Source organism: Fukomys damarensis, unplaced genomic scaffold (assembly GCF_012274545.1).
Source record: "Fukomys damarensis isolate Sample0158 unplaced genomic scaffold, DMR_v1.0_HiC HiC_scaffold_16, whole genome shotgun sequence".
Taxonomy (NCBI): Eukaryota; Metazoa; Chordata; class Mammalia; order Rodentia; family Bathyergidae; genus Fukomys; species Fukomys damarensis.
Genome location: NW_022900928.1, coordinates 116,144,964 through 116,161,937, shown reverse-complemented (window position 1 = coordinate 116,161,937; position 16,974 = coordinate 116,144,964). Strand labels below are relative to the sequence as shown.

The 16,974-nt window shown below is 37.0% G+C and overlaps 1 protein-coding gene across 5 annotated transcripts in view; it reads right to left on the bottom strand.

Moving 5' to 3' along the window:
• The window catches only part of Tmem169 (transmembrane protein 169), a 124,995-nt gene that overhangs the window by 40,886 nt on the left and 67,135 nt on the right, over positions 1-16,974 (bottom strand). For all 5 annotated transcript variants that reach the window (XM_033764611.1, XM_033764609.1, XM_033764610.1 and 2 more), the window contains 2 exons: positions 16,340-16,430; positions 14,682-14,751 (listed from right to left, as the gene is read on the bottom strand). In XM_033764611.1, the coding sequence (XP_033620502.1) occupies positions 14,682-14,751; positions 16,340-16,430 (161 nt within the window). The remainder of the gene's footprint in view (positions 1-14,681; positions 14,752-16,339; positions 16,431-16,974) is intronic.

Here is a 16,974-nt window from a genome sequence, read left to right as displayed (position 1 = left end):
CTACACCCAGCAGGAAAGGCGGGGCAGGAGTAAGCATAAAACTTAGTATGGAAACAAACAAGGTCTCAGAAGTAACTCACTATCCCACTCCCAGAACCAGTAGATTCCAGTACTTCAGACCCTGGAAAGAAACTAATTATTCAAAAACAGAGTAATGTGGGGAGGACTCTTTTCTCTTTTCATTTTTTTGAGAGGTTGTTTTCTTTTTTCTCATATTTCTTTATTTCACTGGGGGTTTTTTTTTCCCCTTGTTTGTTCTTTTCTGTTAGCTTTCTCTAATTCTCTTAATTTTCTTTTACTGCTTAATAGCATCCTTTATCTCACTATTCTCTCCTTTCTCATGTTCCTTTTCTAAACTTTTAAAAATTTACTTCTTTTATTTTTCTCTTTCCCACCAGCTGCATTTTCACTTGTATTAGTATTTAGCTTCCTTAATCTTTTTTTGCGGGGGGATCAATCTCAGGACCTTGCACTTGTAAGCGTTAGCACCACTGAGCTAAATCCCCAGCCCTAGTTTCCTTAATCTTTAGATATAATTGATACTGTGCAATAGGAAGAAAAGTCTAAAAGAGTAGAGGAAGTGGGAGGCGGGGGGAAGGTAAAAAGGGAAAAGAAAAAATAAGCTAAAAGGGAAAACATGGAAACAATGTCTTTGCAAACAAGGAAGGGTGGAGGGGCTGATGGGTGGGCTGGGGAACGGAGAAAATTAAGAACCAAGATAAGTCATGTAAAGGTACAAGATCCCAATGATGAACGTAACTATATTGTATACCTAAAATGTACCAATAAATTTAATAAAAATAAAAAATTTTTAAATCTTTAGATATTTAGTTAACTGTATGCTATTATCATTGAATTCTTTTCTACTGTTAATGGTGGAATAGTTGTTGCATTTAGTAGATATTTACTGTGTTAATATTTGGTTTGTCTTTGTGTCTATAATTACAGATCCCTTTTCTATTGTTAAGGGTGGTATAGTAGTAGCATTTTTTGGCTCACCTAGTATGTCAATATCCAGGGTGTCTTTGACTCTGTCATTGCTGCTGATTTTGTTGATACTGTCAAAGTGGTATACTTTTTTCTATTAATTGGTTTTTACTGTATGCCAATATCTGGTTTGTCTTTGTGTCATCAATAATACAGCAACTCATTTCTGGAGAAATCAGTGCTAGGCCAGTTACATTGTACCTTCCCCTCCCCCAAATTAATAGAAGTGGTTGGATCTTGGGAAAGAAGCAAGGGTCAAAAATCAAATAAACATCAACATAATAGTGGGTGACCTCAATACTGCACTTTCACACATAGATTAACTAGACATAAAAAAAATCAACAAAGAAATATGAGTTGAACATCTTTGACACATAGATCAACTAGACATAAAAAAAAATCAACAAAGAAATATGAGTAGAACAACACCTCTGAACAAGAGGATTTAATAGGTATCTACAGTGCTCCACCCAACAATACAGATTCTTTTCAGAAGAATTTGTCCAAAACAGACCTATCAGCCAATAAAATATGCTTCAACACAAAAGAATCTAAATAATCCCATGTATATTATCAGATCATAGTGTAATGAAATTAGAAATCAACTGCAAAAGAGCAAATTTAAATGTCACGATTTCTCTTATATGAGAAACCCAAAATATAAGTAAAGAACAAAATGAAAAGTAACAGGAAATAGGGAGGTAGTTCTTTTGTAAATCAAGAGATGGGGGAGATAAAAAAGTATTAATTCGATCCCCAGCACCAAAAAAAAGTATTAAGATGTGTTATGTACATACATCCGCACAAAGAATTTGATCATTATGTACTACAAATGTGTGAATAAAAAACCCACAGAAATTATGCAAATATATGGAGACTAACCAATACACTCTTGAATAAACAATGAGTCACAGAAGAAACCAAGGAAGAAATTAAACAGTTCATAGAAACAAATGATAATAGCAGTACAATATACTAGAACCTATAGGACACAATGAAAGCAGTCCTAAGAGGGAAGTTGGCAGCTGTGAAAGCCCACATCACAAACACAGAGTGAGCCAAAATAAATAGCCTACTGATGCACCTCAAGATCCTAGGAAACAAGAACAATCCAAGATAGTAGAAGAAAGAAAATTATAAAGGTCAGAGCTTAAACTAAAGATAGAAATAGCATGGTACTGTCAAAAAGACAGACATGTGGACTGATGGAACAAGACAGAGGATACAGAAACAACCCCAGGCATATTCAGCCATTTGAAATTTGACAAAGGGGCCAAAAGCATAGACTGGAGGAAAGACAACCTCTTTAACAAATAGTACTAAGAAAACTGGCTAAAAGACTGAATCTAGACTCATATCTCAGCATATACTAACCTAAAATAAAAATGGACCAAAGATCTAAATATTAAAACAGAAATAACCTACTGGAAGATAAAACAGCCAAAACTTTGAAGACAACGACTTTCTGAAAAAGATGCCCAACTGTACAATAAACAACATCAAGAAAAAGCAAATAGGATTATTGCAAATTTAAAAGGTTCTGCACAGCCAGGAAAACAAGAGTAAAGAGACAACCTGTGGAACAGGAAAAACGTTTTGCCAGCTACTCCCCAGAAAGATTAATATTTAGGAAATATTAATTTTCCTAAAAGGAAAAAAATCAGTCCTCCCAAATAAAACACCCAATCAAAAAAATGGGCAACTGAAATGATTAGACAGACACTTCTCAGAAGTACAAATGGCCAATAAATACATGAAAAAAATGTCCAACCTCTCTTGCTATTACAGAAATACAAATTAAAACAACACTGAAATTCCATCTTAGTCCAGAAAAAATGGTTATCATCAAGAAATCAAATTTCAGCAAATCCTGGTGAGGCTGCATAAAAAAAGGAACCCTTCTACATTGTGGGCGGGAATGCAAACTAGTACAACTGTTATGGAAATCAGTATGGAGATTCCAAATAAAATTATATATACAAATTCCATTTGACCCAGCCAGTCCCCTTCTAGGTATCTTCCCAAAAGTATTAAAGACATTATATTACAGTGATATATGGATACCCATATTTTTATAGCAGCACAAATCATTATAGCTAAATCTCATTAAGTGGCCTATATATCCATCAACAGATGAATGATTTAAAAAATGTGGTATTTATACACATGTGGTATTTATACACGATGGAGTAGTACTCTGCTATAAAGAAGCGTAAATTTTAGTCATCTGTAGGAAAATGGATGAAATTTGAGACCATAATGTTAAGCGAACTACATCAGACACACAAGCTTAAATATTGCATGATTTCTCTTATCTTAGAAATCCAAAATATAAATTAAAAAGCAAAATAAAGGGCAGATAACAGGAATCAGATATTTCTCAAACGGGAAGGGGACCAAGAGATGGAGAGAGGGGAAGGAGAGGAGGAAAAAGGGATGTAAAAAGTATTAAGATGTGCTAAGTTGGTACATGTGCTGACTGCCCTACAATGAATAAAATCATTGTCATTGCAAATGTGTACTAATAAAAAAATTTAAGAGAATAACTAACATAATTTTACAAAAGAACAAAGCTAGAAGACTTCATGATTTCAAAACTTACAATTTATAATAAAGCAGTATACTAATGAAATGAAGACATATAAATCAGTGTAATACACTGAAGAATACAGAACTAAATACTTAAATCTATAGTTAATTGATTTTTAAACAAATATGCAAGGGTAATTTGATGGGAACAGAGTATTTTTTAACAAATCATGCCATAATTGGTTATCCCCAAGTAAAACAATAAACCTAAACCCTTATCTTTTACCAGTTCTCAAAAATCAACTAAATGTAGACATAATTTTAAAAAATATAAGACTTTCAGAAGAAAACATAAAAGAAAAATCTTTGTGATTTGGCTTAGGTAAAGATTTCTTATATATAACACCAAAACAACAATCCACAAAGAAAAAAATGGTGAAGTGGAGTTCATCCAAATTAAGAACTTTACACTTTAAAAGGCACTATTTTTTAAAAAGTTAAGCTACAGACACTGGCAAAAAATATGTGCAAATCCTATTATCTGATAAAGGACTCATATTTAGAATATATACAGAACTCTCCACATCTCAATAACAAAAGAACCAGGCATGGTGCCACACACCTGTAATCCCAGCACTTGGGAGGCTGACATTGCCACAAATTCAAGGCCAGCCTGGGCTACACAGTGAGTTCAAGGCCAGCCTGAATTACAGAGCAAAACCCTGTCTCAAAAATAAATAAAAGAAATCCTTGGGCCAGGGATTTAAGTGGTGCCGCCGCCTGCCTTGCAAGCACAAGGTCCCGAATTTGATCCCTGGTACCAAAAAAAAAAGAAATCCTAATAAAAGTGTTCAAAACATTCATATAGTCATGCCACAAAAAGATATATGAATGGCTAAATAAGAACTACAAATAAGTATGACAATGAAATACAAAAACACAGCCAGGTGTGGTGGTGCATGCCTGTAATCCCAGCACTTGGGAGGCTGAGGCAGGAGGATCACTGTGAATTCGAGTCCAGCCTGGGCTACATAGTAAGTTCCAGGTCAGTCTCACATACATAGTGAGACCCTGTCTCAAAAGAAAGAAAGACAGACAGACAGACAGACAAAAACACAGCCAATTTTAGTTAGTTTCAATTATCTATAACTGAAATGACTGGCAACAGAAGTGGTATTAGGGATTGTATACGAAGAAAGTGAAGCCCTCATGTTTTGCTGGTAGGACTAGAAAATGTTATGCTACCTTTAAAGACTGACTGAGCTTAGAAAGTTAAACATAAATATTCCATGTGGCCCAGCATGCTACTCCTGCCCACCAAAAACAAAAATATGCAAACATACACGTATGTAAGTGTTCACAGAAGCACCATTTTTAATACTCCCAAACTAGAAACAATCCAAATGCCCATCAACTGGTGAATGGATAAAAAAGTGTGACACATTAATACAATGAAATATTACTCAGTCCTAAAAAAAGAAATGAACTATTAACAGACACCACGACACTGACAAACCTCAAAAACATGCTAAAAGAAGCCAGATGCAAAATACTGCATTGACTGATTCCATTTATGTGAAAGTTCCTAAAAAAGCATATCTATAGAAACAGCAGAAGTTGTAAGAATATGAAGCAAGAGTAGACACAAACAGGCACGGAGAACTTTATAGGACAAAGAAAATATTTAACTGGATTGTGGTGATAATTATATAACTCTTTAAATTTATAAAGATCACAAAATTGTACATACAAGTACACTTCATAGTAAGAAATTTTATTCAATAAAGCTATTAAAAACTGGCAATAAATTAGTGTAATTTATCAAAGAAATCTATAGAGATCTACTATGAATAGTAGGGAGATACTATACATTTCCACTACAGAATAACAAAGCTCAAACTGTAAATTTTATCCTTAATGTACAAGAAACCACCACTAGATTCCAAGAGTAACCATTAAAAGATTGCTCTTATATGAAGAAGGGCTCTAATTTTTTTTAAAGTTAATTTTTCTCCCATTTCCAAAGATACCTGTGCTGATAATATTCTTTGAACTTAGGTCCTTGCGCTTTCAAGGCAGGCCACTGAACCACTGAGCTAAATCCCCGGCCATGCTGATAATATTATTAATCCCTGTTAAAACCATGTTCTATATCAGAATCAATCCTCTTCAGGCCAAAGAAGTAAGCAGATCTATCTATCTATCTATATTTTTATTAGTAATTTTTTTCTTCAGGTGAACTGAAGAGCAAACAGGTTTTATTCTTCAATATAATTTTTTGCAAATAAAATATTTTTGCCTGTATGATATCACAATAAACAGAAAAACTAATGAAATCCATTCATTCTTGTTACTTATAATACAAGCCCGTTTCTAACAACAATTCTAATAACATTCCTCCTCCACTAGATAGTGGAGCTGTACAGGGGCAGGGACCTATTCTGACCACCACCACCCCCACTGGGTACTCCCCAAAGGAGATACTCAGCATGTGATGGGTCTCCAACCCAACCTCTCCTCTGTGTCCTTATTTGCAGTGGGCTGATCCAGGTGGCCCACTGAATCCAAGATGCTCCATGCAAGGGCTATTTTTTTAAGTTTTATGTAGACATTCATAGACAAGAGTAAAGACTAACTGTGCCAAATTATACTTGTCACTTCTTTCTGTGTCAGCATATTTTTGGCCTTGGGCTTGCAATTTGAAAGGAGAGAGCCAAAATACTTTTATTACATTTAAGTGGGACTCCAAGCTGTTTCTAGACTCCTCTTAACACATTACAGCTGATGGGTGCCTATTTTAACAAAAGTCTACTATCCTTTCCTAAACATCTTAATTGGTTAAGAGCTTCTGTTGTTTGCCACAAGCAGTCACTTTAAGTCATTGATTAAAGCAGTTTGCACATCAGCACAATCTGAAATCAGTTTCCTTTTCAACCAGCTGGGCTTAAGAAGTTATCCTGAAGACAGCTTAATTTAAGGAGAACCAAGAGCAGTGCCTGAATGACAATGATCTACCATGCAAGGAAGAATCACATAATTTTAAGGAGTTAGAGAAATCCAAATTGCCATGACTAAGTCCTTTGTGAAGCTTTGTGATTCACAAATCACACTCGTGCATTTACTGCAAAGGTAATCCAGAAGAAAGTTGATTTCTTATAAGAACCCCTAAATTCTGCATTTCATTAAAAGCTACCTGTGGGCTTTGTGCCTTGTTATACTGACGGTGCAGGTCATCAACACAACCTGGAGGTTCAGAATGTGAAATCAAGGTTTAAATGGACTCTGAGATCTTCTGGTTGTTTTAACAAGGAAAAGTGTTCATAAGATCCACATTTTCAGCCAGAGTTTGGAAAGATATCTTTCCCATTTTCAACATAAAAAGAGAAACATTACTCAGCGGGTTTAAGGCAAACCACTTTATTACATAGCATGAGAAAACCAAACACTGGGAGAAAACAGGATCTCTGTGGTATATTACATACAGACTTCCTTGAATGCTCTCAGGAGAAATCTAAATGTTCACTGAGAACATAACAATCACATACATGCTTTCATTTTTATGATACCAGTTATCTTTCTTTCTTAAGAGATAGGCAGGCCACATTTTCCAAAAGCCATACCCTATACTTAGGGATATTCTGGTACATGGATTGACAGGAACTTGAAATGATTTTAGGAACAGAGTAAGAGATGGAAGCCTTTTATGGAGAGCTGAAAAGTTAAAATACTTTCACAATGGTTATGTGTGTATAACGGTCTTTGGATTCTATGTCATGTCTTTTTTATTTCAATGATTTCATTTTAATTATCTGGCTGATGAGTTTTATATTAAAATGTATACTTCAAGGTACTGCTGTGTGCCATCTAATGATAGGTGTGCAGCCAATGAAGACATTTAGCCACAAAAGGCCAAGAATGAGCTCGCTGGATTTGATCCAGTGTCTTCTATACAACTGCCATAATCTTTGGAAAGTCATCCTAACTATTCTGGGTCTCCGTCCACCCTCATGCAAGACAAACAAGACACTAAGGACCACTGATATATAATTACCATGTCAAATAATAATACATCCTTTCAGCAGGTGTCCTCCAGGATTCTAAACAGACTGATTTTTGAGTTAGAAGGAGATGACTTGTCTTAATCAATGAGTCAGAAAATAAGGCTGGCTCATCAAGTTCTGGGTTTAACAATTTAAAATGAGTCAAAAGTAACCAGTAAAGTACAAGTAAAAACAGTTAAAAATATAAAGTATAGACCCAACATCTAGAATCAGCAATCATGTACTGTATTTTCTCCTTCATGACTAGATGCACTGATGCTATTTTGAAAAAAGATTAACAAAAGTATGTCAGGCTGTTTTTTTAAAAAAAATATTTTATAGGTCTGAAGAGGTTTAAAATTTTAGTCATTGTATTTAATAGCATTCTTTTAAAATGCTCAGAATTTGTTTTTCTTAAATTGACCAGCTCTGTATAGACAAAGGCCACAATTTTATCTGCTTATCTGGACAGATATGATAACTTATACTCAAGATCACACAAATCCAGGCCAATTACAAACACAAACACACACACACACACACACACACACACACACACACACACACACACACACACACACCCCATACAGAGGAAATTTCTCCTACACTGCAATGCTAAAGATCCACAATTTTAGGGTTACATAAAATTACACAATCTATAGAAATAAACTGCTCGGGCCCGGGATTTAGCTAGTGTTCTGCCACCTGCCTCTCAAGCACAAGGACCAAAGTTCAATCCCTGTGTAGGGCCTGGGATTTAGCTCAGTGGTTCCTCCACCTGCCTCTCAAGCACAAGGACCCAAGTTTGATCCCCTTTATCAAAAAAATAAATACAATTAAAATAAATAAATAAATAAATAAACTGCTCTGCACATGGGATCTGATCCAAAGAAAAAGGAAAGAAAAATGAGAGAAATATCTCAGCAGCCACAGAATAAATTGATACCTTCTAATCAAACAGGTGCAAACTGCTACTCGAATAATGGTAAATGTAATACTAAACAGCAGCTGTTTGGGGGTCTGTGCCATTCTTTTACAAGATCTCTTCACAGTTTGCTTGATTGTTTGTTTGTTTTAAACTAATCATGCTTTTGTCAATGCATCTTGGTAGAATTGAGCTCTGCCAGTTACTATCAAGAAGCCTATTACAGACTATGAGATGCAAAATAAAGATCCACAAAAAAATAGAATTATGTCATTATAAAATAAATTACATCCCAACCTATTAGCTGTCTCCATATATCTATCTTTTCTGACTGGCAGGCTCCCAGAGACTTGTTTCTGACACATCAGGAACATTCTATTTTACATAATGACACATACTCAGTGGGAATATATAAAATCAGACATATCTCAATCACACAGGAATGGTGTGGAAGACTGAGATAATGTTTTTTCTTCTCCAATTTGCTAACTTTTGATCATTTTAGCACTCTTTCTAAGTAAAGTAGGAAACGGGTAAGAAGTTAGAAATCCACGGTGTACTTCAGCAGCTCTGTTGATAAACTGGGTGGAGGAGTACTTTCAAACAAGCGGACAAACTCAAGGTGAGGAGATTCTGAGAACTGAGTGGAACCCATAACTACATAAAATAGATCAAAGATGATAGAGACACCGTCATTTACAAATAAGGAGTATAGAGAAATGACCCTACTTTCATAATTGATAGATGATTACTATCTACACAGGCACACCCAAGAACTTCTCCATTGAAAATTGTAGTGAGAGAACAACAGGGCAGATCGCAAGGAAAGAGGAAAGGGACTGGAAAAGGAAAGTACCCGAGATGGTGCGAAAAACAGTGCACAGAAGCACAAGCAGCCAGGCAGACCATGTTGCCTAACGTTCAGAATGTGAGCTATGTATTCTGTCAGTAAAGTTAGAAAAAGAAACATCACTCACACTGAAAACCAGAAGGTAATAAAGTGTATAGCTTGTAGCTTTGGACTGTAGAATACTGGAATCAGGAGACAGTATCATCATACTCTCAGTGTGACTAATACTACAATTAGGGCCAACAGAAAATAACCACACCCATGTTTTAGTTTTCATCAACCGGTAAAATAGCCAAGTTCTATCCAAAAGTAAAATAATCTTACCAACTATGTATTGGTAGTCACACTTTTGGCAACTGAATCAAGAGTTTGGATGTCTCTTCCCTCCCTAGACAAAGGTATATTGTTTGGAGGGATAAAGGAGGTCACTACCAGGAAGGCCACTTAAAATCTGGACAAAGTATTCTTTGGTATTCTTTGGGTGGACAAGGGAAGTGAGTCTTGGCTCATAAAAGGGCTTAGTAAAGAAATAACCAATCAGAAAAACAAAAGCAGGACTAGCAATGAAGACACAACATTTCTGGAGCTGGAAACAGAGGAATGGATAAAAAGGGAAGCCTTGAGAGCCACAAAGCAAAATTATGAGGCTAACAAGTAGGTAGTCCCACTTTTCTGACAGCTCTGTGGAAACTGTGAGTTTTGTGGCATCACTGAAGAGCCAGACTCACCAAGACCTAGATGGAGATACAGAAGACATCCACTATCACACTAGCAATGTGCTAGGACTCAAAGTCACATTCAAAGTTAAAGGACAGAACTAGTCAAAGTCCCACCTATGGACAGGCACAAGGTTTCAGATATATAACCTTACAATCTTATTTAGTGTAGGAAAGGAGGCCATCAGAAAACAAAAGAAATAGCTGGCTAAGAAGAGCAATCCAGTATGTTAAAGAGACATACGTTTGGATTCCTTTGTGGTTTGGGGGAAGTCTAGCTTTTCCCATTTAAAATTTTTCCATTGATAAAATGGAGATAATAACTTACTGCAACTTAAATGACATCTGGGTCCACTCACCCTTGTTAATCTTACAGAATTCAATTTTAAATCCTCAACTTCAACCATATTTTCCTAAGACTGAACAAATTCCCACAAATTTATTCTCTTATGGTCCCTAAGAGTCTGGTCTCTTATGTTCACAGATGCTTTCTCTGCCAAGTCTGAAAAAATTCCAAACACCAAATTGCCTCTCTACCAGTTTCCCCCTAGAGAGAATACAAATCTAGAATTTTAAAGGCAGTGGTATTTCTGGTCATAACTTGGGGACCTGTTTGGAACTCTATGCTCCTGTGTAAATTCACTCACTTGTCCCTCTTCTTGCCTTCTCCCACCCTTTTCCTCAACTAGCTCCAGGTTTTCTCCATCTATGAAGCTGAGGCAATTCCCTTTTCTCTCAAGCTTCAGCATTGGCTGACCACCAAGACAATGGACAGAGATTCATTTTCTCCCCTAGGAACCAGTCAAAGTATTTTCCCAATAAAAACAATTCTCAAAAAAAAAATTTTTTTTTCTCTCTTTCAGAAAATTCAGTAGCTATTAAAGTGCTAACATTTTCTCCACTTCCTCATGGGACTTTGCAAGATTGTTAGGCAGGGTAAATGAAACAAAATAACAAAGTGCTAGCACAGTGCTTTGCACATGGCAGACACCAAATAAATACTGGATACCACATAATGACCCTCCCAGGTAGATTTAATCCCTGAAAAAAAACATGCCTATACTACCAGAGACTGGTCACTTACAGGAAGAGGATCTTGGACCCTGACTAGTAGAAGTAACTGATAACAAGCACTTAAAGCTAAGAAGCTCTAAATTTTTCTTCAAAAACACAATGATCATGACAGACAACAGGATACAGTGGCTTGTCTGCCTTCTTCCAAATGGAGTCACAATATACAGCGAAACAGACAACACAAAGATACTACACAATAAAAGTCTCTTGTGATCAACCCAATTCATGAAAGAGGGAAATTCTGAAGCACTGCTGCCACCACCAATCTTTCTGGAACGTTCACTTTGAATTTTGGATTTCCTTCTGCTAATTACGTAAAGTTTCCGTGTTTGTTTTTTTTCCAGCTTTAATTGAGTTTATTGGTACATTTTAGGGATACAGTAGTTATATTCATTGTTGGGATCTTGTACCTCTACATGACAAGTCTTGATTCTCATTTTTTCCCCTTACCTCTGCCCTCCCTTCACCCCCTCCTCCCCTCCCCATCTACAAACACTTTACTTTCATCTTTTCATTCTCACATTTTTTTCTTTTCCCTTATTACCCTTCCCCTACCCATCCCACCTTCCCTACACCTTTAGCCCCTTTCTTCCCATTTCTAAATGTCAGTAATCTTATTAGGATCTTATGTATTATTGCAGATTATTCACACAGGGAAACTATTCGGTATTTACACATGTGTGCCTTATTTATTTCACTTAGGAGTATATCTTCAATATGTATCCATTTGCCTATGAATGAATCTATTTTCTCGTTCTTTATGGCTGAGTAATATTCCATTTTATAGAAAATCCACATCTTTATCCAGTTTCCAACGGATGAGCAAATGGGCTGTTTCCAAGATTTAGCTATTACAAACTGTACTGCTATAAACATGGGTGTGCATACTTCTCTGTGATATGATTCTTTTAGTTCTTTTGGAAAGATACCCAGCAGAGGGATGGCTGGGTCAAATGGAACCTCCAGTCCAAGCTCTTTGAGGTATCTCCATATTGATTCCCATAATGGTTGCACCAGTCTGCACTCCCACCAACAATGCAGAAGGGTTCCTTTCTCCCCACAACTCCGCCAACATTTGTTATTGTGTGATTTCTTGATAGCAGCCATTCTTTGTGGGGTGAGGTGGAATCTCAGTGTTGTTTTCATCTGCATCTCTTGAATGATCAGTGATGTGGAACATTTTTTCATATATTTACTTGCTGCTTTTACTTCTTTGTCTGAGAAATGTCTGTTCATTTCGGATGCCCATTTTTGAATCGGGTCTTTATATTTGGGGGGACTGATAATGTTTTGAGTTCTTTATATATCCTTGATAATAGTCCTTTGTGTGAGGAACAGCTGGTAAAATTTTTTTCCCACATTGTAGATTGTCTCTTAGTTCTGCTGATGGTTTCTTTTGAAGTACAGAAGCTTTTTAGTAAGATGAGATCCCAGTTGTTGATTCTATATGCTAGTTCCTGTGCTACGGAGGATTTGTTCATAAAGTCTTTTCCTATGCCAATGTCTTCCAGAGTTCTGCCTAACTTACCTTCCAGCAAGTTTAATGTTTCTGTTTTAATATTTAGATCTTTAATCCATTTGGATTTTAATTTAGTGCATGGCGAAAGATAAGGGTCTAATTTTAATCTGTGGCAGGTTGACATCCAGTTTTTCCAACAACATTTATTAAAGAGGCTATCTTTCCTCCACTGAGGATGGTCAGCTTCTTTTTCAAAGATGAGGTAGCTGAGGACATCTGGGTTTGTTTTTGTGTCTTCCAGTCTGTTCCACTGATCCTCAGGCCTATTTCTTTGGCAGTACCATGCTGTTTTTATCACAGTGGCTTTGTAGTATAGTTTCAAATTGGGAATTGTTACACCTGGTGCCATGTGACTATTGCCTAAAATGGCTTTTGCTATTCTAGGTCTCTTGTGGTTCCAAATGAATTTTTGGATTCTTTTTTCTAGTTCTGTGAAATATAGTGTTGAATTTCAATTGGCATTGCATTGAATGTATATAGCAGTTTTGGTAGTATGGCCATTTTCACTATGTTGATTCTTCCTACCCAGGAGCAGGGGATATCTTTCCATTTTTTTATATCCTCTTCAATTTCTTTTTTCAGAGTGCTGTAGTTTTCAGTGTATAGATCTTTTGCTTCTTTTGTTAGATTGATTCCTAGATTCTTCATTTTTTTGGATGCTATTGTAAAAGGAATTTTTTCCCTTATTTCTCTCTCAGTGAGACTGTTATTTGTGTATAAGAAGGCTATTGATTTTTGGGTATTCACCTTGTATCCAGATACTCTACTGAATCTGTCAATTAAGTCTAGAAGTCTTTTGGTGGAGTTTTTTGGGTCTTTGATGTAGAGTATCATATCATCAGCAAATAATGACAGTTTAACTTCTTCCTTTCCTATCTTTATTGCTTTAATTTCTTTCTCTTGTCTAATTGAAGTTTCCGTTTTGTGTGACAACTAAAAATCTTTTCTCCTATATGGCACCACCTAGAAAGACAAAAAGCTCTTCCTGCATCTCAAAACTCAAAACATACACAGCCCAATTAAGACTGCAGATTACTATGATGACAAAGCTGATCTTCCTCAGGAAATTCTCATGGGCTTAGCCTTTGGCATTCCTGCCAAAAGGAACTGGCCTGGTAGATCATTTGCTCTCTCTGAGGATCAGCTGGTGATAATTGCTGTTGAGGAACAGCACAGTAAGTCTGGGCACCTTGCCAGATTCCTGGAGTGCAAGTAGCAAGGTGCCTTAAACCTTTGCCAAGCAGCAGCCTTTCTAATCACTTAAGAGTCAGTATTCCTCCTTAAATACCAACAGTTTGGAAGAGAAAGTTTTGTGCATACATGAACATAAACACACACACAGAAGGCAGCTCACCAACAGGCCTTACTTTGGGCACCAAAACTGAATGCAATATGTGCCGTACACTAAGTTTCAGGATGAACCACTTTCAGCTCCCCTTTCCATAGCATGAATGAAGAGGTACCAGAGTATGGTCAAGTGAATGAACATTGGTCCTGCACCCTCCATCCATCTCCAAAAGCTGTTTTGATATTAACCCCAGCTTAAATGGAATTATAGGTATATCTGATTTTAAAAAATGTGAGAAGGCAGTCAATTTGAGAAGGATCAAATCTAGGGACAGCAACAAGGTCTTTCAGGGACTATTACAAATGGGGCCTAAACTCTCAGGACTAGAACAAGAACTGTGTTCCTCCAAAAATAGATAATACAATCCAAGTTCATTCTTAAGACCCCAAAGAACTTCAACAGGTAGATCTAAAAGTCCTATGGTTCTGGCCCAAAGTTTCTGTAACAGGGAGACCTATAAATTAGTTCTTTCTTTGGGCAGGCCTGTAATGCATTTATCCTCATGTGCTCATGTTGTCTAGTAAACAATTTGTTAACATTTCTTAATAAGAGAAATGATCAAGATCTGCCAGTACAGATAAATGTACATACAGCAACTGCAATAAAAGGGTACAGTTACTGAGCTAGACTTTAAAATTGTTAGCTTAATTAAGTACTCTCTCTTGAACCCCAAGCCAATGGCACACCACTCACCTTCCTCAAAGCTGGCGTTCTTCTGTCTCACTAGTGCACGGAAGTTTTCAGCAGGATTCACACTTCCAACCTAGAATATCACAGACAATGAACCTGCAGGTTACTTCTCTTACTGTCAGCACCCCAAAGAATGCAATACAGCTTAAGGCAATGAAAGTGAATGTGCTCTTAAAGACAAAGAGAAGGCCATTTGTGACACTGTCATTTCCAGGGCTCTGTGAAAAGCTAGCAGATTTAAATGATCACATAGTTGCCCTGTCTACTTTAATTCACCTTTCTTTATGCAAACTGACTTGTTTCCAGAGGTCAGAAGTACTAAAATGCTGGGCACTAGCCATCTCAGCTTGAAGGATCTATGTGGTACAGCTGCCTATATATCCAGATACACAACCTATTAGGAATGGGAGGATGCTCTAGTGTGGGATCACACTAAATATACTTGTCCCACTATGATGACATGAGAAGTAACAGCATAATGCTTGATTCACTCAATAGCCCCTTTGTGGGACTGCTGCTGGCCCATAAGAATTGAAGTTTTAGTAAAACACACAAATATGCCCAAGCTGAACATGTTGCCAACAAGCAAAAGAAGATCATGTACAAAGGCTTACTGCAGTCTAGAGGAGAAAGTGCTACAAAGATGCAACTCTCAGCCACGGTATACGGGACTTTCTGATCACTATATCTGCTGGTCCCAACCCTAACAGGGCCTGAGCATCACTCAGCTCACATGAAAGAAAACAATGGGGTTCCGATTAGGGCTGGAGAACCTTAGTACAAAATGTACTGTTTGCATTTTGCTTTGCAATAGCAAGCAGAAAAGCTCTTGGAACAAAAGAGATCATGAGTTTTTCCTACATTATAAAATATCAAAACAAAATCCAAATCACTTTATCAACATTTGATTTTTCTATTAATTTTTTTTCCTAGTAACTGGGATTGAACCCAGAGCCTTCTCACTAAGCTACATCCCCAGTCCTTTTAATTTAATTTTATTTATTTTTAAAATTTTGAGACAGGCTCTCACTAAGTTGCCCAACTTGGACAAAGGAAAGTTATACTACTTAAATTTTTAGAGAGTAAGACTCAGATCATAAGGGCCGGGGATTCAGCTCAGTGGTTCGGTGGCCTGCCTTGCAAGTGCAAGGACCCAAGTTCAATCCCCGGTACCAAAAAAAAAAAAAAAGAGAGAGTAAGACTCAGATCATTAACTTTCACTTATCTTGTCGTTTTGACTAAAGGGAAACCTGAAAAATGAAACCAACAAAAAAATCTGTACAGAAAGTGCTACCACTACAGGAATGGAAGCACTGTAATGCCAGTACACCAGGGAAGCTGAGGCAGGGGGATCTCAAGTTCTCAAGTTCAAGCTCAGCCTGGGCAACTTAGTGACTTAACAAGACCCTGTCTCAAAATAAAACATTAAAAAGGGCCAGGAGTATAGCTCACTGCAAAGGCCCTGGATTCAATCCTCAGTAACAAGAAAGGGAAAAAAAACCTATTACTGAGATTTTCCATATTCTATAAATTATTTAGAAAGAAAGAAGTATAAGATGGCCCTAAAATGGTAAGTTAACAGAACACTAAAGCTGATACCATCCGCCCAAAGCCCCAATCTCCCTGCACAGGGGAACACACACTGGAAAAGCCCTCCTTACCTTGGTGACACTGCCTTCAGCCAGGCTAGAGATGCTGAAAGCTTCTCCCTCCTCAGTTTTGTGTTTTTTAGCAGTAGGTCCCTCTTCATGGCTAAAAAAGAAATGTTTTTTTTTTTCCTTTAAAAACAAACAAAACCTGCCGGGCATGGTGGTGCACTCCTGTAATCCCAGCACTTGGGAGGCTGAGGCAGGAGGATCGCTGTGAGTTTGAGACCAGCCTGAGCTACATAGTGAGTTCCAGGTCAGTCTCAACTACATAGTGAGACCCTGTCTCAAAAAACCAAAACAAACAAACAAAAACAGAATTTTTATGTGAACAGTATAAATTTATTTCCTAGCATCAAAACCAAATAGTCACAGCACTTTGTCTTTACAACTTGTCTCACTCTCCCAGCTGCAGGAACCCTGGCAGCCTGACCTGGAGCCACCTTGTGTTTTCCCCCAGCAGTATAGAAATCATAATTAGTAGGTATATCACAAAGCCCTCACAGAAGATGAAACTGTAAGCACAAGTAATGGAAATACAACATTTAAATAAAAACTCATCTACCCTTCAGACATTACTTGCAGTCCCTGCCTCAGAATTGATAGCTATTAGCTTTCCGTGTATAGCTTTTTTTTTTTTTTTTTTTTTG